Source organism: Felis catus, chromosome F2 (genome assembly GCF_018350175.1).
Source record: "Felis catus isolate Fca126 chromosome F2, F.catus_Fca126_mat1.0, whole genome shotgun sequence".
NCBI classification, from domain to species: domain Eukaryota; kingdom Metazoa; phylum Chordata; class Mammalia; order Carnivora; family Felidae; genus Felis; species Felis catus.
In genome coordinates, this window is record NC_058385.1 from 41,125,546 (window position 1) to 41,147,521 (window position 21,976).

The following is a 21,976-nucleotide window of genomic DNA, read 5'->3' on the forward strand; positions in this document are numbered from 1 at the left end:
ATGTCTACTAGAAATTTATACAATACTCAGAATCTTTATACATAATAGCCAAAATCTGGAAATAGGCCAAAAGTCCATCAAAAAATAATGGATACACAAACTGAGGTATACTTCTACAATGGAATACTACTCAACAACAAAAAGTAATGAGCTACTGATAAGAGGATGAATGAACACGAATATTAAAAACATTAAGACAGGTGCAAGAAACAAAGGGAACATAGTATATGAGTCCAATTATATAAAGTTCTAGAACAAGCAAAACTTATCTATGATTTTTGATAAATTAGAACAATTGCCTGATGTGCCAAGGGACTGATCAGGAAAGGGGAGGAGAGAACTTTCTGGGGTGAGAATAATGTTCTAAATCTTGATAGGGATATAAGCTACACAGGTGGAGTCACCTGTCAAAACTCATCATTTAAAACTTGTATATTTCGGGGCGCCTGGGTGGTGCAGTCGGTTAAGCATCCGACTTCAGCCAGGTCACGATCTCACGGTCCGTGAGTTCGAGCCCCACGTCAGGGTCTGGGCTGATGGCTCAGAGCCTGGAGCCTGTTTCCGATTCTGTGTCTCCCTCTCTCTCTGCCCCTCCCCCGTTCATGCTCTGTCTCTCTCTGTCCCAAAAATAAATAAACATTGAAAAAAAAATTTAAAAAAAAATAAATCTCTTCTCAAAAAAAAAAAAAAAACTTGTATATTTCACTGTTTGCAAATCTTACCCAAAACACACACACACACACACACACACACACACACACACACACACGCAAAAATAACCTGTTATCCAAATTACTAATATACTCAATGAAAGGATATTTTGACTTAGCTTATTTTTCAAATTTAATATGCTTTTACAGAATCAAGTCTACATTTTTTAACATCTTTTTTTAAGGTTATTTATTTTGAGACAGAGAGGGAGGGAGCGCAAGTATGAGCCAGTGGGAGAGGGGCAGAAAGAGAGGGAGAGAATCCCAAATAGGTTCAGCGCTATCAGCGCAGAGTCAACACAGGGCTCAATCTCATGAACTGTGAGATCATGACCTGAGCTGAAAAGAGTTGGACGCTTAAACAACTGAGCCACCCAGGCACCCCATCGTTTTATTTTGAAAAATGAACTGATAGATGGATACACGATAAAGCAAATACGGCAAAACAATAATCGCAGAATTTAGGTGGCAGGCATATAAAGGTTTACTGCAAAATGCTTTTAACTTTTCCTATTTGAAGAGTTTCTTAATCTTTTTAACGAGGTGAATTCACACATAATTTTAAGACATTAAAGATCTACTAACAAAGTGTAAGTCTAATGATATATCTCTTTTAATTTAAATTTTGGGGCTAACTTTGGGTGGTAATTTTATTTTAATTTATATGGCTTTCCACTACTTACGAAGCAACTGAACACTAAAAATGATATAAATTCAAATTATACCTACTAGTTTTAATCAATTTAAAAAATATATAAAAATATACTGAGTCAATTTCTCAAAATCATATGCAAACATTTAATATGACTGTTAACATTTAATTAGATTGTATGTCTTAAGAACTCACTTTTTTGTATTTAAGTATTACAACCATATTTCATCTAATTATTTTTACATATTTACAATCAAATTCACCATCAAATACTTAACTGATTTTGAGAATTTGTGGATCTTAACATCTAAAAAAAATATATTATGACATTTAGACATGGTACATTTAGTATGCACTATAAACACAATTATTTAAATAAATGTATTTCAATTGTGCCCCATCCAAAAAATTTTATCTCAGTAGTACTGAATTCTTTGTCTTATGACACATAAAGAGTACACAAATCAGTACAATGTATCACCCTGTATTTAAAAGATATGTATTAACAAAGCATTTAACTACCATCATCTACAGTATATATTAAATACAATATGTCACATTCTAAATTATTTACATGTCTATTTAAAATTTGACATTACTCTAAAAGAAGGCACATGGAAATAATTCATAGTCTAAACATTTTCACATAAATAAAGATGCAACAGGGTAGAATGAAATCTTTCAAAAATGAAATAACACTCAATGTCTCATACAAAAAAAGCCAAGTACTTAATTTGAAATTTTTAAGAAATCTAATGGTATTTTTAGAAATGAAAAGAGCTTTGTTAAGTTTTTCAGGATGCCATTATAAATCATACCTAGTTTAGAAAAATCAAGTTGTAAAAGTAACAATGTATCATTTAAGTTCATGTGGATAAGATACAAAGGTGGCAAAAATAACCTGTTATCCAAATTACTAATATACTCAATGAAAGGATATTTTGACTTAGCTTATTTTTCAAATTTAATATGCTTTTACAGAATCAAGTCTACATTTTAAAAATAAAATCACTCTTACCTATGTTTTTCAGCATTACATTTCGTAGGTAAAGTTCATGGCATTTAAATTTTTGCAAATTACAATTAAACAAGATTGACTCAGAAAAATGCTGCAGTAAACTCACTGCAATGAGTACAATTCTGGTGTTTAAATGTATATAAAAATAAAGTTTTTTCTTCTACGCAGTCCCTAAATTCTAAGGAGTCTGTCACCTGACACAACCAAAGAAACAACAATCTTGAACAATGCTGAAGGAAAATATGACTGTAGAAGACTATTACGGGCAGCAAAAAAACTTTCAAGGGCAATTTTGTATATTAATTTGTTACCTACCACAGTGATTTTAGAACCTAACCACACACAAAAATAAATGTGTTGCACTTTTTTGAACACAAAACTCTCCTAGAAAACATCTCACAAATTTAATGTTGCACAGAGCAGAGTCTGGAAAACTGATCTGGCTGCACAAAGTCAACATTCAAATTGAACATTAACATCAATTCTGAGTAGCAGCATGCTAAGATTATAATATGAATTACATTACATATGGTAATATGCTTCCAATAATTTCAAAAAGTTAAAACTGACTACTTCAAGGATGTATTTATTAAAATTATATTGTAAAAACATTAAATTAGAATTATAAGATTCTAATCTCTTGAGTCCAGTTTAGACTTAAAGAAAAATCACAGCATAAAGATGGAAGTACTGAAAAGAGGTATCATATTATACATGCAAGGCATTTTCATAATAAAATATTTAACTCTAATAGCAGATATAAAATGCTGATGAAATTAAGCAATCTACAAACTAAAATAGTACCAGGAGAGGTTTTTTTAATTCTATTTCAATAGCCATAACCTAAATTCTGGATTTAATTTCCTCTCTCACTAAATGCCCAACCCACAAATGCTATTATAATGCTAACTCAGATATCTAATTTATATCCCTCTAATTAAAAGTGTTCAATGACTACTTATTGTACATTCAACTGTGATTATTTAAAAACAGCATTCAGTGTCATCCATAATCTGGCACCAATCAACTTCCAAACTAATGTCCCTCAATTCACCTTCACCCACCTCCTCTTTTCAGCAAAATTTTTTTGAGAATCTAGTATGATTTAGGCATCAAGCTACATCCCAAATACTCTGTTCTAGTGGTTCTCAAACTTTAGCTTCCATCAGAATCTCTAGAGGGTTTATTATAACAGATTTCTGGATTCACCTCCAGAGTTTCTGATTCAAAAGGAAATGGATTTACATTTCTAACAAAGTTCTCAAGTGGTGGCGATGTTGCTGGTCAACGCTACTCTTGGTGAACCATTACTCTACTCCAAAGGCAACAAACTGGAAGCCCAGTGGCCGAATGAGGCCCACTCACATGTTTTGTCTATGTAGTTTTTAAAACATTTTGAATTATTTGAAAACATTTTTAAGTTGAAAATCTTCACATAAAAATGCAGATTTCTGGAGTACTGCATGTAAAAATTTTGCTGGAGCTAATAGTAGCTATTCATTTAATCCTAGTCTAGGTAACTAAGTCCTAATTGGCCCTCTCTGTATCCACTTAAAATCACCTGGCCTACCACTGTGCTTGTATTCCCTGATTCACTTCTCCCCATTCTCTAAACCTTTTCCCATGTTGTTCATTCTGACTTAAACATCCTTTTTCCGCTGTAATGAAATACTGAAATTCCACCTACCCATTTCTAAAGATTGGCTTAAAAATCCTTCCTCAACAAAGCACCAGCAAAAATATACATATTAAAAATTTCACTTAAATTTAAAATGGGCTTTCAGAATTGGGATTTTATTTCTGTAAATTCCAAAAAAGCAGTATTTACAATAATATATATTAAATCATAACTATTTTTTGCTATTTCTATGTAAAATTTTAATTTTGTTCATTAACTTTTTTACTGTGAAATAAATCTTTTTCAGAATAAGATATGAAAAATGATTACGACATTAAATCTTATAGCCAAAATATATAATAAGTCCAGACAGAGAACAATGTTATTTTGCTGGACAAAAAAGGGAAGAAGGCTAGGGGTAACTGATAGAAGTCCCCTGATTTCATAACCTATGAATCTTTAAAAGCAATTTTAATGAAATAAATACTTCTATAATTTTTTCATATGGAATATATTTTAGTGGATTTTTACTTCTATGGAGTAGCAGGGGAGAAACCTACAGAGAAATGAAAACTGAATGCTGGTCCTTGCTCTGCCATAAACAGCTCTGTTACATCAAGTCACTGAGTTCTCCAATGGACCTCAGTTTCATATCTCTAAACTGAAGGGGTGGAAAAAAGTGATTTCCAAATACCTTCCCTCTCTAAAATTCTATCACTTCTTCAAAACACAGGAAAGCATAAAAATCAATGTCATACAGACAAGCTTCTCTTATCAGGCCTGTACTGTTTCTAAATTAGACGGACTTAAAAACCTTGAACTACAGCTTTCAAAGCTCTAATTTAAAATGCTGAAGACTCAGAACTTTGAAAGAATACATTTGTATATCTTTTTCATGTATGTTCTATTTTAATGATCAAAATAAGACATCTTTTGTAAGGCCATCAATTAAACTTCTTAGAAAAAAAATTGAAGACAAAAAATATATAACCATGCCAACCAATGCATACGTTTTAATATATCTCAAAAGAAAATTAAATAATTGGATAATGTCAAAAAAAAGGCTTTCTCACAATTGAGACTAACAACACTTTTTAAGAGTATATGTATCCTGCTTAGGATATTACCAAATGAAAGTAATTTGGCCAAAATTAAAATTATCAAATTGCAAGATTAAAAAAAAATATCAGAGACTATTACATTCAGGCAGATCATGCCGTAAGCGAACTGCTTTCAACTTCTCCACTTCAATTTTTGCTCTTAGCAGCTCTTCCTCTAGCTGCTGCCTTCTTTTCAATCCATCCCTCTTCTCCTGAACGTACAATCCAAAATTTTTTTGATTTTCTAAAATTATCTGATGCTCTTCTTTCAGCATTTGCAGAATCTGAGGGTCATACCCTAACTGTGACCTAAAGTGTTCTCCACGCTCATGCCGAAAAAAATCATCTCTCCTTGGGATAGAAGATGGAGACGAGGTCATTCTCATGTCAACAGAGGAAAGTGACGGCGACAAAGATCTTTCCATAACATGTACTAATTCATGGTCTTCTCTTTGCTCTAAAATATCACTCTGTTGAGAATTTAAAACCAGTGGAGGAGGGGGCTTAATGTCTTCTTCTTGCTTCACCTCCACTGTAATAGCAACTGGATGGTGATCCAACATTACCTGTAGTGAACTCGTACCAGCCTGTGCTTCCTCATCCAAGTTTGCACTACAGCACACAAAAAAGCATTAAATGTAAATCAAATGAAGACAAGAGCATATTTATAGCATCATTTCATAATTAGTATACGTCAAATTGTCAAGCTTTAGAGCTAGAAAGAAAATTGTGAAACAAAAAAATTTAATCCTTGAAATTTAAAATGACTAAATTTAAAATTTCAATAATATATACATACAGCTCTCACTGCATCCTTAACTTTAAAATCAAGCTCTTAAAAGGACAAAAAATTGCAAATACTACCTAAGGCCAATGAGGTAAATAAAAAAGAAAGGCCTTTCTTAATGCTCTCAAAGAGATACCACATGTTCCCACAAGCCCGACGTTCTTAAATGGTATAAAGGGACATTTACCGCACTTTGGGCCTTGCTATTCCCACACCTTAGCCCTAGATCCCCTGCTCCTGCTCTCCTGGGCTGATCTAAAAATCACCAAGGTCCATGATTTCTAGGATAGAAGACCATAGATAGGAGGTACTGTCCTCCTATAGGATTTCTGTATCTGTCCAAAAAAAACAAAATCAAGTTTTTGTATGGCTTTGGGTATGCCCAACTATCAGAATGTTATCCTAACTATACAATTTTAGATACCATGGTGTTTATTCTTTACAGATCCTAAACCACATGACTCCGTTGGCCTTTCAGTCTTTCAACCATTGGTCAGATAAAGTTCACAGGGAAAGGTTTCATATCCACTACTGTATCCCCAGCAGAGCATAATACTGTACTTGGAACCTAGCAGGTATTTATCACATGTTGAATGATTAAACAAAAGGCATTTTTAATGAAGTATTTTTAAATGGCTTATATACTATATACTGAAAGTCTGTTAAATTTACATGTAACTTTCATAAAATACACACTTCTATCAGAGAAAACTAGTTTTAGCGTAATTTAAACTGTGACATAACAATATTTGTTATGACATAAAACACAATGTATCTAAAAATTCTACTTTTTCAACAAACAAATTTCATGAGTAACATGAAGCTACTGATTAAGAATATGTAATTTTTTTCTTGGGTTTTTTTAAATTTATGCTTCTGCCTAACTTAAAAATAAGTTATAGAGGGGAAAGGGAGTATTGGACCATTAATGAAAAAAACACTACATTCAACATTATTTAGAGAACACTTTCCAAATGATAAATAAGTAACATAGTTAAGAATGCACTCTACATGGATGATTAAAATGCTGGAATAAGTTCAAGTAGAACATGAGGAACAAAATTAAAACTCTCCATATGTCACTTACTAATGAAATTAAATTGCCAGAAATTATCAGATATTTAAGAGATACAAATGAAATAATAAGATATATAGTATGTTATGAAAAATTTGTATATTATATAAATTCCTTACTTTTCATTCTTTTTGTCATCTTACGATTTTCAAAAGTAAAGCAATACAATATCAATGTAATTCAAAGTAGTAAGTCTTCCCTTTATTAACTCTAAAACCTAGCAAGGAGGAAGGTTAAAACTACAGACAAAGATGAAACTTTTAAAAACCCACATAATTGCTATTCCAAATTAGTATGTATAAAGGAGTATAAGAACCACTATTATATACAGACATTACACTCCCATGTAAATTTTAAAATGCTTTTATCAGAAATATTCATTTTCATTGAAATATTACAAGTAAGCATAACGAAGTAAAAAATAAAAAATGTTTTAGAGAAGGTCACAAATATTATAAGCAGAAGGACTTCTAAAATTTATGAATTTTGAAGGTCAAATAGACTGCAAAAACACAAAATATAATCTGATATTAGAGAAAAGTAAAAATAAAGACATATATCAATGTGTTACAGAGGTAGCCTTACAAAACAGGTATATATCTTTAAATATGTTAAATATAAGCAGTAATATTTACCTTATTAAGAATGGGAGAGTTTGGTGGGACTAACAGGCATATTTTATACTGAAGCATAACTAAGATTATAGATTATAAACTTCTGAGAATTATGAAGATTCAAGATGATGTCAAATCAAGTAAAAGCACATTAAATATACAAATATGTTAAATAAAAATGCGAATACAGAGAAAATGGCAATGTGCACACTGACACAAGCACTTACAAGGCTTATTTCTAATAACAAATTCTTCCCTTTAAAATATGAAAAGTTGTTCTTGTTTAAATAGTGGGTTTTGTAATGTATAAATTAACAAATTCATTTATCAGAGCAATGTTGTTATCCCAAAAGATTGACTGTATGTTCACAAATAGTCATAATGTAAACAGATACTTGTATATTACTTCTCTTCTATACTCACTGTATTTTTAAAATACACCACTAATTAAAACTACAGTTTATATATGTAGTTTTCAAATTACAAAAGCCTATACTTAATACCCAAAAGGTAGTTTTATACCTGTAACACGAAAGCCACTTTGAGGGGGCAGGGGGGTGGTTAATAAGCAGTACAGTATAAAAGTCTTACTGTGGAGTTTTTTGGACACCCAGCAAATTAGGATTTAATCATTTCTCTTCACAGAGAACATTTTAAGCACTGATGAATTAATACACTGTGTATCCAAGTTCCAGATTCCCCCTGATTTTTTTTTTTTTACTATGTTATCTACCAGAAATAAGCAGTGTATGGTAAGAAGCTGGTCTCAAAAAAACTACCCTAATAAATTATAAAAATAACAAGTTTGGTTAAAAAGTTTTTCTCCCCTGTTTCTCTCCTAACTTCAAAAGGATTTCACAGGTAATCAATAATTTAGCTTATATAATGACTCTTCCACCAAGAAGAAAGCACTGTAAATCTTTGTTTGAAATGTCCCTCAACTCACAAGTTTACAATTTGTTTAAATAACCCTAAATGGTTCAGAAGAATGCAGCTGCCATTTTTATCTTTTGTCAGGGGTTAAAATTTGAATTAGTAATAAGATAACAGTTTTGAAGATTCCCAGTTATTCCCAGACCATAAATTTAACCAAACAACTGTTTCTAACCCTGTAAGAACTTAGTTGCTTGCTCATATATTAAAATTCATAGCTTATATCTTTGCAAAATAGGAGTGCTTACCCTTCTTTCCTATATGATTCAAGATCAAAGTGAAACTACACCATTAATGAACAAAAACAACAAAAACTTTTAATTTTATTAAGTAATCTGAATCCCTAATTAGGCATTAACTCCTTGTATTTATCTTTCTTACTTTGAGTATGTTGGAAAATAATTTAAACTGTCTTAGTATATACAATCATGCCATTAATAAATTTACTTAATTTTTTATTTTAGGCTTTTAGCTCAATTAATATTCACTAAGTGTAGACAGTAATAATTCATTAAAAAACAAGGGTTCTTCCATTTCTCCTGAAACTGCTAACTTTACATAAAATTGAAAATTCCAATGAAATATAATCTTAAATAAGAAAAAGATATCTCTCAGAAGCTAATTAGCAATTTAAATTTTAAGCTTAAAAAGTTTATGAGGTTATGTTACAAATTTCATCCCATTTATTACTCCCTAACCTTTACTTTTAGAAACTATAGAGAGAAGGAAGGGGGAGGGGAAGACAATAAAAAGTGGCTTAAATCAAATGCAGCAGAAAAATTCCTTATAGCCTCACTTTTCTTTTTTAAGAAAGCAAAACAAAGACACTATTCATTGCTCCCGTAGTGGGGATGCTTACTATGCATATCTCTATCACAACTAAGCCAGAGCCCAATAGATAGGAGGCGCCATAATTTTCCACAAGAAAATAAAATAAAGCTTACCTTTGAATGTGGTTCCTGTCTCTTACCAGGCAAAAACTGGAAATCTGGGGAATCATCTCCATAACTTTCTTGGTTGGCTCAGAAATATTGCTTTTAAAATCTGATTGGGTCTCTTTTTGCTGCAATAGCTCCTGTTTGGCATATTCTTTGAGCCTTTTGTAAAGGGTGCGTAGGCCCTGGGCTGTTCGAGGAGGGCGATCTACTCCAATTGCATTATAGTTTACTGCTATGATATCCCAACATCTATTCTTTTCCACTATTACTGAATGTTTATTAGTGTGTTCTTCGAGAATTTTAACATATGGCTTCACAAGCTTTAGCAAATCAAGCTTTTCAGATAAGGTAAAATTGGAAGATCTAGCCTTTCCTACCATTGTTCTTTTCAAATTAAGTAGGCAGTTTCTGAAACCACCATGCAGCCTTCAGCTCTGCTCAGCTCTTTTCACAAACAGAAAAAGATCAGGCTTAACTAGGCTAGCCTCATTTAGGCCCACGCCTACAGGGGAGGGTTTATTAAAATTCCTCCAGCTTAAGCTGACGCAGGTTCAGGAAATCTGCTTAAGCCAAGCCTGACCTACATAAAGCTTCTCACTGAAGAAGACAGGAAGGCACAAGCAAAACACACTTGTGTATAAAGAGAACAGCTCGAGATAGGATTTAATACACAAAGGTCTAGAGATAAACAGGGAACACAGCTAAAAATTAGCTAATTTAGTGAGAATATCGTATTTCCACACATGTATGCCTAGCTGATAGACTGAAACTGCATTGCAGTACCACTTTAATAAAAACAAAAGAGGAACTGTTTTGTGCTATTTGTTTACAAATCCAGTAGACAGGGAAATGAAAAACTAAAGATGAGTGATGAATGTAGTGATTCCTAACAGAGCCCCTAATCACTGTTTTCTGAGCTGCTGTTCTCTTACAAAATCTGCATAATGCTGGTCCTGCTGTCAATCAGGAATTGCATATCCTCTAGCTAGTTAGGTTACACCCAGACTCAGACTTCACAGTAAAGCTAAGCTTCTCCTTCATTTACAGTCTACAGTAGCCACTACATTTTTTTCAGTTACTTATGAAAAAATTTTTGTTGAACATTAAATCTAAAAAACACTTAAAAATTGTATGTTTAAAGCAATGGATTATTCTAGCTGTAACGTATGTGAATATGCTAGCCTGCTTTATCATGTGTAAAAAACACCATTCACAGTGAGAACAGAATAATCATGCCTGAAGACCGCACACAACAAAATGGCATTTGCTATTATTACAGAGTAGGATTTTTATTTAGCTATATTCATATAATTTGGACTATTTAAAAACGAGACACCAGGAGGCGCTTTGGGTGGCTCAGACAGTTAAGCATCTCACTCGATTTAATTTCAGTTCAGGTCATGATCCCACGGTTCGTGGGATCAAGCCCTGAGTCTGACTCTGCACTGGAAGTTCAGAGCCTGCTTGGGATTCTCTCTCTCTGCCCCTCCCCCACCTGCAGTATCTCTCTCTGGCTCTCAAATAAACATTAAAAAAGAGAGAAAGAGAGAGAGACTTCAGGCTCAAAATAGAGTCACTTATGCTATGTCCCACGTCACCTAATTGCAACTTAATTACAGTTTTGGCTCTTCTAAAAACGGGATTTTAAACCAATCAAGAACTATGTGATCAGCACTAGTGAGGCAATCTGCCTGACAGACCCCTGCCAGACCCTTAAGGAAAATGAACACAACCAATCCACTTTTTCCTAGGATAATTTCCTTGTTCGCACTCACTTCTGCCTATGAAAGTCATTCATTTTGTATAGTTCCTCAGAGTTCTCTTCTGTCTGTTAAATGGGATGCTAATTCATAAATCATTGAATAAAATCAATAAGACCTTCAAAACTTATTCAATTGAATGTTGTTTTTTAACAAATGTAAACAGCTAGTCTAGCCATTTGCAAGGCCACCAGGTGGAGTTTAGAATGTACTTTCTAATCCCTGGCAGAAAACATAATAAATGTATGCATAACAATTTTAACAATGTAACATAAACAAGGTAAAAAAAAAAAAAAAGCCTAGTTTCCCTTCATATTCAAGTATAGGGGCTAAAGGGCAAGCTGCTCCAAAAATGGGCCACTTTGGATGAAAACTGTTTTGACTTAAAAGCAATCAAAACTCAGCAGATTCAGGAAAAGCTCTTCACCTCCCCCTCAACTGCCTAAATTTACATTGAAAAGGAGAACCTGTACCAAGAAGAAAAGCTACTAACAGATTGTTCCTTACTTAAGAAAGGTATCTACAGTAACAGGGCAACCTTTGTTTTCCATACATATACTCTTACCTTCCTGCTAAAGGTCTTCCTCCTCTTTGTTTCCCCAGACCACTAAACCCCCTCCTTAATATAAGTCTCAAATTCCCTGTCTTTGAAATCTCATGTCTGTGTGGATTCCCCGTATGCATAAAACTAAATTTGATTTTCTCCTGCTAATCTATTTCCTGTCAATTTCTTAGTCCAGTGAAAAAGACCTAAAGGGCAGAAGATATTTATTCCTCCCTAACATAGCCGTTAGGCAGTTTTATTGTTCAGTAAATTGCAGAAAATAGAAATGCAAATGATATTTGTCCACAGAGATGCAAACTAAAAACTGACCCACCTAACAACCTGATCAAAGGAACTCAAAGGAAACCCAAGAATACAGGATATATGCCGTCTTTAGATAATAAACTTAGTTAATTTCAGAAGAAATAACTGGCGATGTATTAAAAAATGAAATGCTGGGGCACCCGGGTGGCTCAGTCGGTTACAGTGTCCAACTTCAGCTCAGGTCATAATCTCACGGTTCGGTTCTTGAGTTCAAGCCCTACATTGGGCTCCCTGCTGTCAGCACAGAGCCCTCTTCAGATCCTCTGTTACCCCTCTCTCTAACCATTCCATGCTCATACTCTCTCAAAAATAAACATTAAAAATTTTTAATAAAAAATGAAATACTAATAAAAATATGAAAAATCAATAAATCTCATAAAATTATTTCAAAAAATGTATACTAAAAATAATTTTAATCCACAAGACTGGCAAAATTCTTAAAGATTGAAAATGTCAAGTAGACGATGGTGCAGGGCAAAGGGTTCTCTTTGGTACTATCATGGGAGTGTAAAACAGCATTCTGGATGGCGGTGTGAGAGTATTAATATTTCACATGTGTAAAACCTTCTAAAATTGCAGTAATCTTACTTCTCAGAATCTAACTTAGAAAAAATATTCAAATACAGGGAAGAATAAACCATTCCCTGTAATAGTATACTGTTGGAAGCAATCTAAGGGCATTTCAGGTGGGGACAATTAAAATCACTAGAATAGGGGCGCCTGGTGGCATAGTTGGGAAAGCATCCAACTCTTGATTTAGGCTCAGGTCATGATCTTGCAGTTCGTGCGTTTAGACCCCACATTAGGGTCTGTTCCTGACAGCATGGAGCCTACCTGGAATTCTCTCTCTGCTCCTCCCCACCCACCTTTCCCTCAAAATAAATAAAATTAAAAAAAAATTTTTTTTTAATCACTAGAATACATCCATAACTCCAGGCAGCACTAAAATAAAAGAGGCAGATTTTTGTGTATTGACACAGAATAAGCTCCAAGATATATGGTAGGTGAAATGTGCAAGTAAAAGACAAATACATACTATATAATCCCATTATGTTTACCAAAAACAACCAAAGCTAAATAACTGTAGATACAGAAAAAATATACACAGGAACAAAATATGTAGGCAGGCATAAACACATGTATGAAAACATACTCCCAAAAGGTCTAGAACTCCACTGTCCAATACAGTAATGTTAAGAAAAGAAAACCACAGGCCCTAATGGTATCACTTTGACTGAGTTCCCAAACTGGGGCTTAATACCCAAACTTAACTGCAGTTTCAACCTCCCCCCAGAAATGTGGCCTTAACCAGTCAGTCAGGAAATTTTTCTTTCCACCAGGGCCAATGACTCTGTCATCTGGGTCCTCTCTCCCTCAAAGAAAGATGAGGTACTCTGCATGGTAAGACCCCTCCCCTAGAAAACAACCTTGTCAATCCTTTTCTTTCGCTAATAACTTTCTTAACCCTCCTTCCTTCCTTCTATAAAAACCTTTCATTTTATACAACTCTTTGGAGTGCCTCTCTACTAGCTAGAGGAGGTGGGGCCCAATGCATGAATTCTTTAATAAAACCAATTAGATCTTCAAACTTACTTGGCCTGATTATTTAGCAGTAGCCATGAATCATGTGTGGCTACTGAGCATTTTAAATGTTGTTAATGGAACCGAGAAACTGAATTTTAAATTTTATTGAATTTTAATTTAAAGTTAAAAAATTTAAATTGAAGAAACATATTTTTTCCATGAAATACAACTTTACTGTTTTGGTAGGATTACATTTTACATAACCTTTTGATCCCATATACTACTATTTCTAACATTACTGACAAGAACAACCCCCTTGACCAAACTTTAGTCAGGCTCCTCTGAGCCCTCTTCTCAACTACGCTTTGGCCTTGGCAGCCTGCCAGGCCTAGATTTGGCAAGAATCTCTCCACTCTTGATACCTAACCAAATTCTTCATACCTTCACCCCGATCCTAACCAAGTTCCTCTCAGTAATTTTTCATTCACTCACTTCTATATCCTGCCCCTTGGCTATAAATCCCTGTTGTGTTGGGAGTTCAATTCAATCTCTACCCTCTACTGCAATAGTTTTGAGTAAAGTCTTCTTGCTTATTTTACTTTTCCAATACAATTTTTTCTTTGACATTACACATAATCACATCACCAGTGTAGACAATGTTTCTTTCTTTTTTTTTTTTTTTAAAGTAATCTCTACACCTAATAAAGGGCTTAAACTCACAAACCTGAGGGTCAAGAGTCGCATGCTCTATCAACTGAGCCACCCAGGGCCCTTCCACCAGTGTATTCAATCTTAACAAATTGATTACGTTTGAATGATTTTTTTCTATGCACTGATGTAACATTTAACGGACTTGTTTGAATATTTAATGCTGACAGTACAAATTACAGTGATATCCCGTGTAACTGTAATTGATTACTCTTCTGAAATATTTATTACAGTTTTAATTGCATTATAATTAAACTCTTTTTCTAGCCAAAAACATGTAAGAATGGACAAATTTTTTTTTTTAATGTTTGTTTATTTTTGAGAGACAGAAACAGACAGCGCACAAGCAGGGGAGGAGCAGAGAGAGAGGGAGACACAGAATCCAAAACAGGCTCCAGGCTCTGAGCTGTCAGCACAGAGCCCAGTGCGGGGCTCGAACCCACAAACTGTGAGATCATGACCTGAGTTGAAGCCAGACGCTCAACCAACTGAGCCACCCAGGCACCCCAAGAATGGATAAATTTTTTAATATAAAAAGAAAATACACTACTGATGCAGAATCAAGTGGACATGCAGAAGCTAGTACTCTCACTGGAACAATGAAGAATAAAGACTGGACTAAGGCACATCACAAATTTCACAATAAACACTAAATACAATTTGATACAAGAGAACAGAAATAAGCTGTTCATTGTGTAAAAAAATTTTAGATTATAAACCAGACAACACTATGTGACACTGTCAACAAATACATAGTAAATATAACAAGAAATTTCCTCTCAACAAACAAAAATGAAGTTTAATCATCTAAAAAAAGAATTAAATATCCAGAAACATTTTTAAATAATATATAACAAGGTGTGAGCTTGTCACTTTGGCCAGCCATAAAATGGCTTGGTTTCTTGCACAAAAAAGGAACACCATTTCTAGATGAAGAGCTGGTGAAAAAAACTTTATTTGAGGTATGGAAATTTTGTTTAGAACATTACGGGAAAATTTTTTTAAAGATATTTTTAGGGGTGTCTGACTGGCTCAGTCAGAAGAGCATGCAACTTTTGATCTTGGGGTCATGAGCTCAAGCCCCATGTTGAGTGCAGAGATTACCAAAAAAACCAAAAAACAAAAAACAATATATACTTTTAAAAGGATTAATTAAGCAAACAACAATTATCTACAGAATACAAGACCTAACACACTGATTCAATGACTCAGTATTTTTAAAATACAAATACTTTTCTTTAGATTTAAATGAGTTGTACAATTAAAAGATAAACTTTACTATGAATATTTGGGTCACATCTTATCTCAAAGGACTTCCCAACTGATAAGAAATGCTATCAATTCATGACCAAATATTCATGGCATAGATATTTGTGTATCTTCTATATCTGTAAAAAGAAGACTTTCAGTGAGAAATGGAAAAAAAAAGTTCCACCACAACCGATCATTGCTCTCTTAGGTTAGGTTAAAACTGATTTATTGAAATTTTAAAACAAAAAACTAATGTTTTGGGGTGTCTGGCTGGCTCAGTCAATAGAGCATGCAACTCTTGATCCTGGGGTCGTAAGTTCAAGCCCCGTGTTGGGTGTACAGTTTACTTTAAAAGATAATTAATTAATGACAGATAAATAAACTAATGAATGTTTTACTTATTACTTTGTTCCAGATATACTATAAAAATTTTGTACTTGATTTTCATAAGTAGACTTTAAGGAAACTATCTTGAATATAGTTGTTAAAATCATTTGGAATATGTATGCAAATGCTAAGACCACTGCCAGTTTATAGAAAAAGAAACAGAACACATTTCATTTAATGATGTTTTTTTGTTCTTCACCAGTGCTCACTGGTTGAGTCACAAAGTTTTGTAAAGAATTATAGTACTGTGAACTCCAATTCAACATTTGTTTGAAACAAAAGGAATGCTTGCCAAACATTCAATAATTAAAAACGAAAAAATGATACTTTACATTTTCTTACCAATATCACAGTTATATATGAATGAGCTAAATTTGAAGCTCTGACAAAAAAGTATCTGTGACCTGGTTAGATAGGTAAGAGAATTATGTTTAAAGTGAAAATTTTCGGGGCGCCTGGATGGCTCAGTCAGTTGGGCAGCCAACTTCGGCTCAGGTCATGATCTAGCAGTCCGTGAGTTCGAGCCCAGCGTCGGGCTCTGTGCTGACAGCTCAGAGCCCAGAGCCTGTTTCGGATTCTGTGTCTCCCTCTCTCTCTCTGACCCTCCCCCGTTCATGCTCTGTCTCTCTCTGTCTCAAAAATAAATAAACGTTAAAAAAAAAAAGTTTTTTAAGTGAAAATTTTCATAATGATACAAATCAGTAAGTGACATACACATTTTTCCAACATAAATCAATGGAAAACTTTAATTGCAATTCAGAGTGATATGCAAATTGCATGCAAAAGCTATAAAATTTTTGAAAAATACTTTGTTGGGGTGCCAGGGTAGCTCAGTCAGTTAAGCATCCGACTGGATCTCAGTTTAGGTCTTAATCTCACAATCATGAGTTCAAGCCCTGTGTTGGGCTCTGCACTGAGCCTGGAGCCTGCTTAAGATTCATTCTCTCTCTCTCTCTCTCTCTCTCTCTCTCTCTCTCTCTCTCTCTCTCTCTCTCTCTCTCCCCCTCTACTCCTCTCCCCCGCTCAGGCTCTCTCTCCAAAAATAAAAAATATTTTGTTGATATTCATAAATTTAGAGCTGCCTTTTAATTTACACAATGACCATGTGAAATCAATGTTAATAGTATTAACATTGAAAATGTGACATAGTAAATTTACTTAACTTTGACATACTTTTGGAACTGATGTGGTTTTTTTTTTTTTTTAATGTTTATTTATTTTTGAAGGAGAGAGACACAGAACATGAGCAGGGGAGGGGCAGAGAGGAGGAGAGAGAGAGAGAGACATAGAATCCCTAACAGGCTCCAGGCTCTGAGCTGTCAGCACAGAGTCCAACCTGGGGCTCAAATTCACGAGCTGTGAGATCATGACCTGAGCTGAAGTCGGACGCTCAACTGACTGGGCCACCCAGGTGCCCTGAAACTGATACTTTTAATTCCCAGTCAAATCAATTCTTCTAAAACAGATGGAATTAGTTTTGCAGATCTAGATATGAATATAAACAAAATTTTTAAAAACTCTATTCAGATAGTAAACAACTTTTAACTATGTTTAGAACTTGGGTATACAAATCTGTTTTTTCAATTGTACTATGCAATCTAAATAATGATCAAGAATTCACAATAAAAATTCAGCATCCAAACTGAGATGTAAATGTAAAATATATACCAACTTTTTAAGACTTAGTACAAATAATAACATATTAATTACATGTTGAGATGATATAAATTTTGGGTTAAATAAAATGCATCATAAATATTAATTTCATCTATTTTTACTTTTTCTTAATGTGGCTACTAGAAAATTTTATAATCTATGTACATGATTTATATTATATTTCTATTGACACAATGGTCTAGAAGGATAGCCATCAAATTATTGACAGTAACTATTACTGGAAGGAGGCTGAAATGGAGAATAGTAAAGAACTATTAATTTAACTGTATTATTAGAAAATGTATAAAAATATGTTCATATATCACTTATATAACCAAAATCAAATTGTAAGTAACTCTTACAAACTAAGAAAAACAATGCTATAGAATACTGGATGTAGAATAGAAAAAAAAAATTAAAGAATAAAAGAACATCCAACATATAGAACTTGACCTCACAAGTAATTAGGGAGATAGAAATGAAAAGATCACAGTAGATTTTACCAATTCAACTGGCAAAAGTTAAAAAAAGTTAGGGGCGCCTGGGTGGCTCAGTCGATTGAGCGTCAGACTTTGGCTCAGGTCATGATCTCACGGTTTGTGAGTTTGAGCCCCGCGTCGGGCTCTGTGCTGACAGCTCGGAGCTGGGAGCCTGCTTTGGATTCTGTCTCCTTCTCTCTCTGCCCTTCCCCACTGGTGCTCTGTCTCTCAAAAATAAATGTAAAAAAAAAAAAAAAAAAAATTTTTTTTAAGTTAAAAAGGTTTAATTTAGCAGGATGTGTTAAAAAAGATGGGGAGGGGGCGCCTGGGTGGCTTAGTCGGTTAAGCGTCAGACTTCAGCTCAGGTCATGATCTCACGGTCCGTAAGTTCAAGCCCCGCGTCCGGCTCTGTGCTGTCAGTTGAGTCTGGAGCCTGCTTCCGATTCTGTCTCCCTCTCTCTCTGCCCCTCCCCCACTCACTCTCTGTCTCTATCAAAAAATGAATAAATGTCAAAAAAAAACTTTAAAAAAAAAAAGATGGGGAAATAAATTCTTTCATATGCTAATGATGGCAGAGTCATTTTGGAAGGCAGTTTGGCAGACCATATTAAAATGTAATGCAGGGGTCGCCTGGGTGGCTCAGTTGGTTAAGCGGCCGACTTCGGCTCAGGTCATGATCTCACGGTCGGTGAGTTCAAGCCCCGCGTCGGGCTCTGTGCTGACAGCTCAGAGCCCAGAGCCTGTTTCAGATTCTGTGTCTCCCTCTCACTCTGACCCTCCCCCATTCATGCTCTGTCTCTCCCTGTCTCAAAAATAAATAAACGTTAAAAAAAAAATTAAAAAAATATATATATAATGCAAAAATAATTAAAAAAAGTAATGCAAACACATTATGATCTGACTACTATTTGCATAAGTTCGTAAGACCACATGCACAATGATATACACTGCAGGATTGTTTTTAACAAAAATCCTAAATAAACTATGATATAATCATACCATTGTTACTCTGCAGCAATTAAAAGAATGAGGTACCTCTATATGTTCTAAAATTAAAACAAGTATCTCCAAAGCATACTAGTGAAAACTGCAGGGGCACCTGGGTGCCTCAGTCAGCTAAGCGTCCGACTTCAGCTCAGGTCATGATCTCGCAGTTTGTGAGTTTGAGCTGTGTGCCGGGCTCTGTGCTGACAGCTCGGGGCCTGGAACCTGCTTCAGATTCTGTGTCTGCCTCTGCCTCTGCCTCTCTCTCTCTCTCTCAAAAAAAAAAAAAAAAAAAATTAAAAATTAAAAAAAAAAACTGCAAAGAATCCTCAACACAGAACAAAACAAAAAGCAACCTTTTCATTTTGGGAGTAGATATTTGCAAATGATACATCTGATAATGGGTTAAAATCCAAAACATATAAAGAATTTATATAACTTAACACCAAAAAAGAAACCTCACAAATAACCCAATTTAAAGTGGGCAGAGGACCTGAATAGACATTTCTCCAAAGAAGACATCCAGATGACCAACAGACACATGAAAAGATGCTCAGTATCACTAATCATTAGGGAAATGCAAATCGCCTCACACCAGCCAGAATGGTTGGTATCAAAAAGACAGACATAACAAGTGTTGGCAAGAATGTAAAGAAAAAAACCTTCATGCACTGTTGTGGGAATGTAAATTGGTGCAACCAATGTGGAATATAGTATGGAGGTCCCTCAAAATATTAAAAACAGAATTACCATATGATACAGTAATTCCACTACAAGAAATTTACCCTAACAAAAACATTAATTCAACAAGACGTATGCACCATGTTTATTGCAGCATTATTTACAACAGCTAAGATACAGAAGCAACCTAAGTGCCCACTGATAGATGTATGAATACAGAATATGTGGTACACACACACACACACTAGAATATTACTCAGCCATAAAAAAAAAATGAGATCTTGCCATTTGTAACAACATAGATGGTCACAAAGGGTATCATCTTAAGTAATATAAGTCAGACAAAAACAAAAACCATGATTTCACTTCCATGTGCATCTAAAAAACAAATGAACAAACAAAAGAAAACAGAAACAGACTCATGAAAACTGAGAATAAACTAGTAGTTGCCAGAGAGGAGGGGAGTAGGGGAATAGGCAAAATAGGTGAAGGGGATTAAGAGGTATAAACTTTAAGTTATAAAATAGGTCATGGAAATAAAAATATATAGCATTGGGAATATAGTGAATAATATTGTAATAAGGTTGTATGGTGACAGATGGTGACTACATTTTATCATGGTGAGCACTGAATAATGTACAGCTTGTCAAATCACTATGCTGTACACCTGAAACTAATATAACTAATGAAATCAACTATACTCCCAACAATAAAAGTTTTTTTATATCAATTTTTAAAAGTAAGCTAGACTGGGCTGCCTGGGTGGCTCAGTCGGTTGAGTGTCCAACTTTGGCTCAGGTCATGATCTCATGGTTTGTGGGTTTGAGTCCCATGTCCGGCTCTATGCTGACAGCTCAGAGCCTGGGGTTCTTAGGTATTCTGTGTCTTCCTCTGTCTCTGCCCCTCCCCTGCTCACGTTCTGTCTCTGTCTCTCACTCAAAAATAAATATTTAAAAATAATAATAATAATAATAATAATAATAATAATAATAAAGTAAATAAATAAAAGTAAGAAAGACTGGTGTACCTGGCTGGCTCAGTCAACAGAGTATGTGACCCTTGATTTGGGGTTGTGAGTTCAAGCCCCATGTTGGGCATAAGCTTCCTAAAAAAAATTTTTTTTAAACAAGACCAATGAATAGATGGGTATGTAATAAAGCAAATATAGTAAAACTTTAATTGTAGAATCAGGTAATGGGTATAAGGGTGCTCAGTACATGGGTACAATTCTTTCAACTTTTCTTTATGTTTAATAATTACCAAAATTATCGTTAAGAATAAAAATGAGTTAATATATTTTAACTTTTTAGTCATTAAAAATAGAATGTAGATAATTACAGCTATTAAATTTAACAATAAGAAATAACTGTGGAGTAGGGGTGATTTTTTTTTCCATGAACTTTAAGCAAAAAAAGCACTGTGACTACTGAAATTATTTCTACATCTTAGGATAGTCAAAAAAAAAAAAAAAAAGGTGAGAAATTATACCTTATTAATCTGTCTTAGCCCAGGGGCGCCTGGACGGCGCAGTCGGTTAAACATCCGACTTCAGCCAGGTCACGATCTTGCGGTCCGTGAGTTCGAGCCCCGCGTCAGGCTCTGGGCTGATGGCTCGGAGCCTGGAGCCTGTTTCCGATTCTGTGTCTCCCTCTCTCTCTGCCCCTCCCCCGTTCATGCTCTGTCTCTTTCTGTCCCAAAAATAAATAAAAAACGTTGAAAAAAAAAAATTAAAAAAAAAAATCTGTCTTAGCCCAAATTCTCTGGCAACCAGAGCCTAAAGCAATGATTAGAGTGCTGGTGACTTTATTTGGGAGTTTCTTACCCAGGACACCAAAGGTTAATAAAAAAAAAAAGGAGGTGGGAGCTGAGGCAAGAACTGTGTAAAGCAAAGTCAGTGACTAGCACTTTACAACAAGCTATGAAAAGATACAGTAGGTCACTTGGCAAATGCATTTACTTGGTACCCTCCTTGGAACATTTACTGATAATAGTCTACAAAAAAGAACATACCTCAGAGTGGTCCACAGAGGAAAAAGAGGAATGTATCTGGAAGGTTCTCTCCTGTCTCCTATTTCCCATTAGTCAAAGTTGATCCCACACACAGTAAACTTCACTCTACTTCCAGATTGTGTCATCCAGCCTCCACAAATGTGCAGGGTACTAAGCCCTGTGCTATGGTATTTCATCCAAGATTGGAAATGGCAGGAGGAACAGACACTCCCAAAATGTCAGG

The 21,976-nt window shown here is 34.6% G+C and overlaps 1 protein-coding gene across 8 annotated transcripts in view; it reads right to left on the reverse strand.

Moving 5' to 3' along the window:
- Positions 1-21,976, reverse strand: part of RAD54B (RAD54 homolog B) — a 104,304-nt gene that overhangs the window by 54,601 nt on the left and 27,727 nt on the right. For 2 of the 8 annotated variants that reach the window (XM_023248149.2, XM_045049653.1), the window contains exon 2: positions 5,199-5,710. The exons of 2 other annotated variants lie outside the window; for them this stretch is intronic. In XM_023248149.2, the coding sequence (XP_023103917.2) occupies positions 5,199-5,661 (463 nt within the window). In that variant the 5' untranslated portion in view covers positions 5,662-5,710. Of the gene's footprint in view, positions 1-5,198; positions 5,711-9,451; positions 10,827-21,976 lie in introns of those variants that run through there. 4 more of the 8 variants (XM_023248148.2, XM_023248147.2, XM_045049655.1 and 1 more) reach the window with 4 other exon arrangements.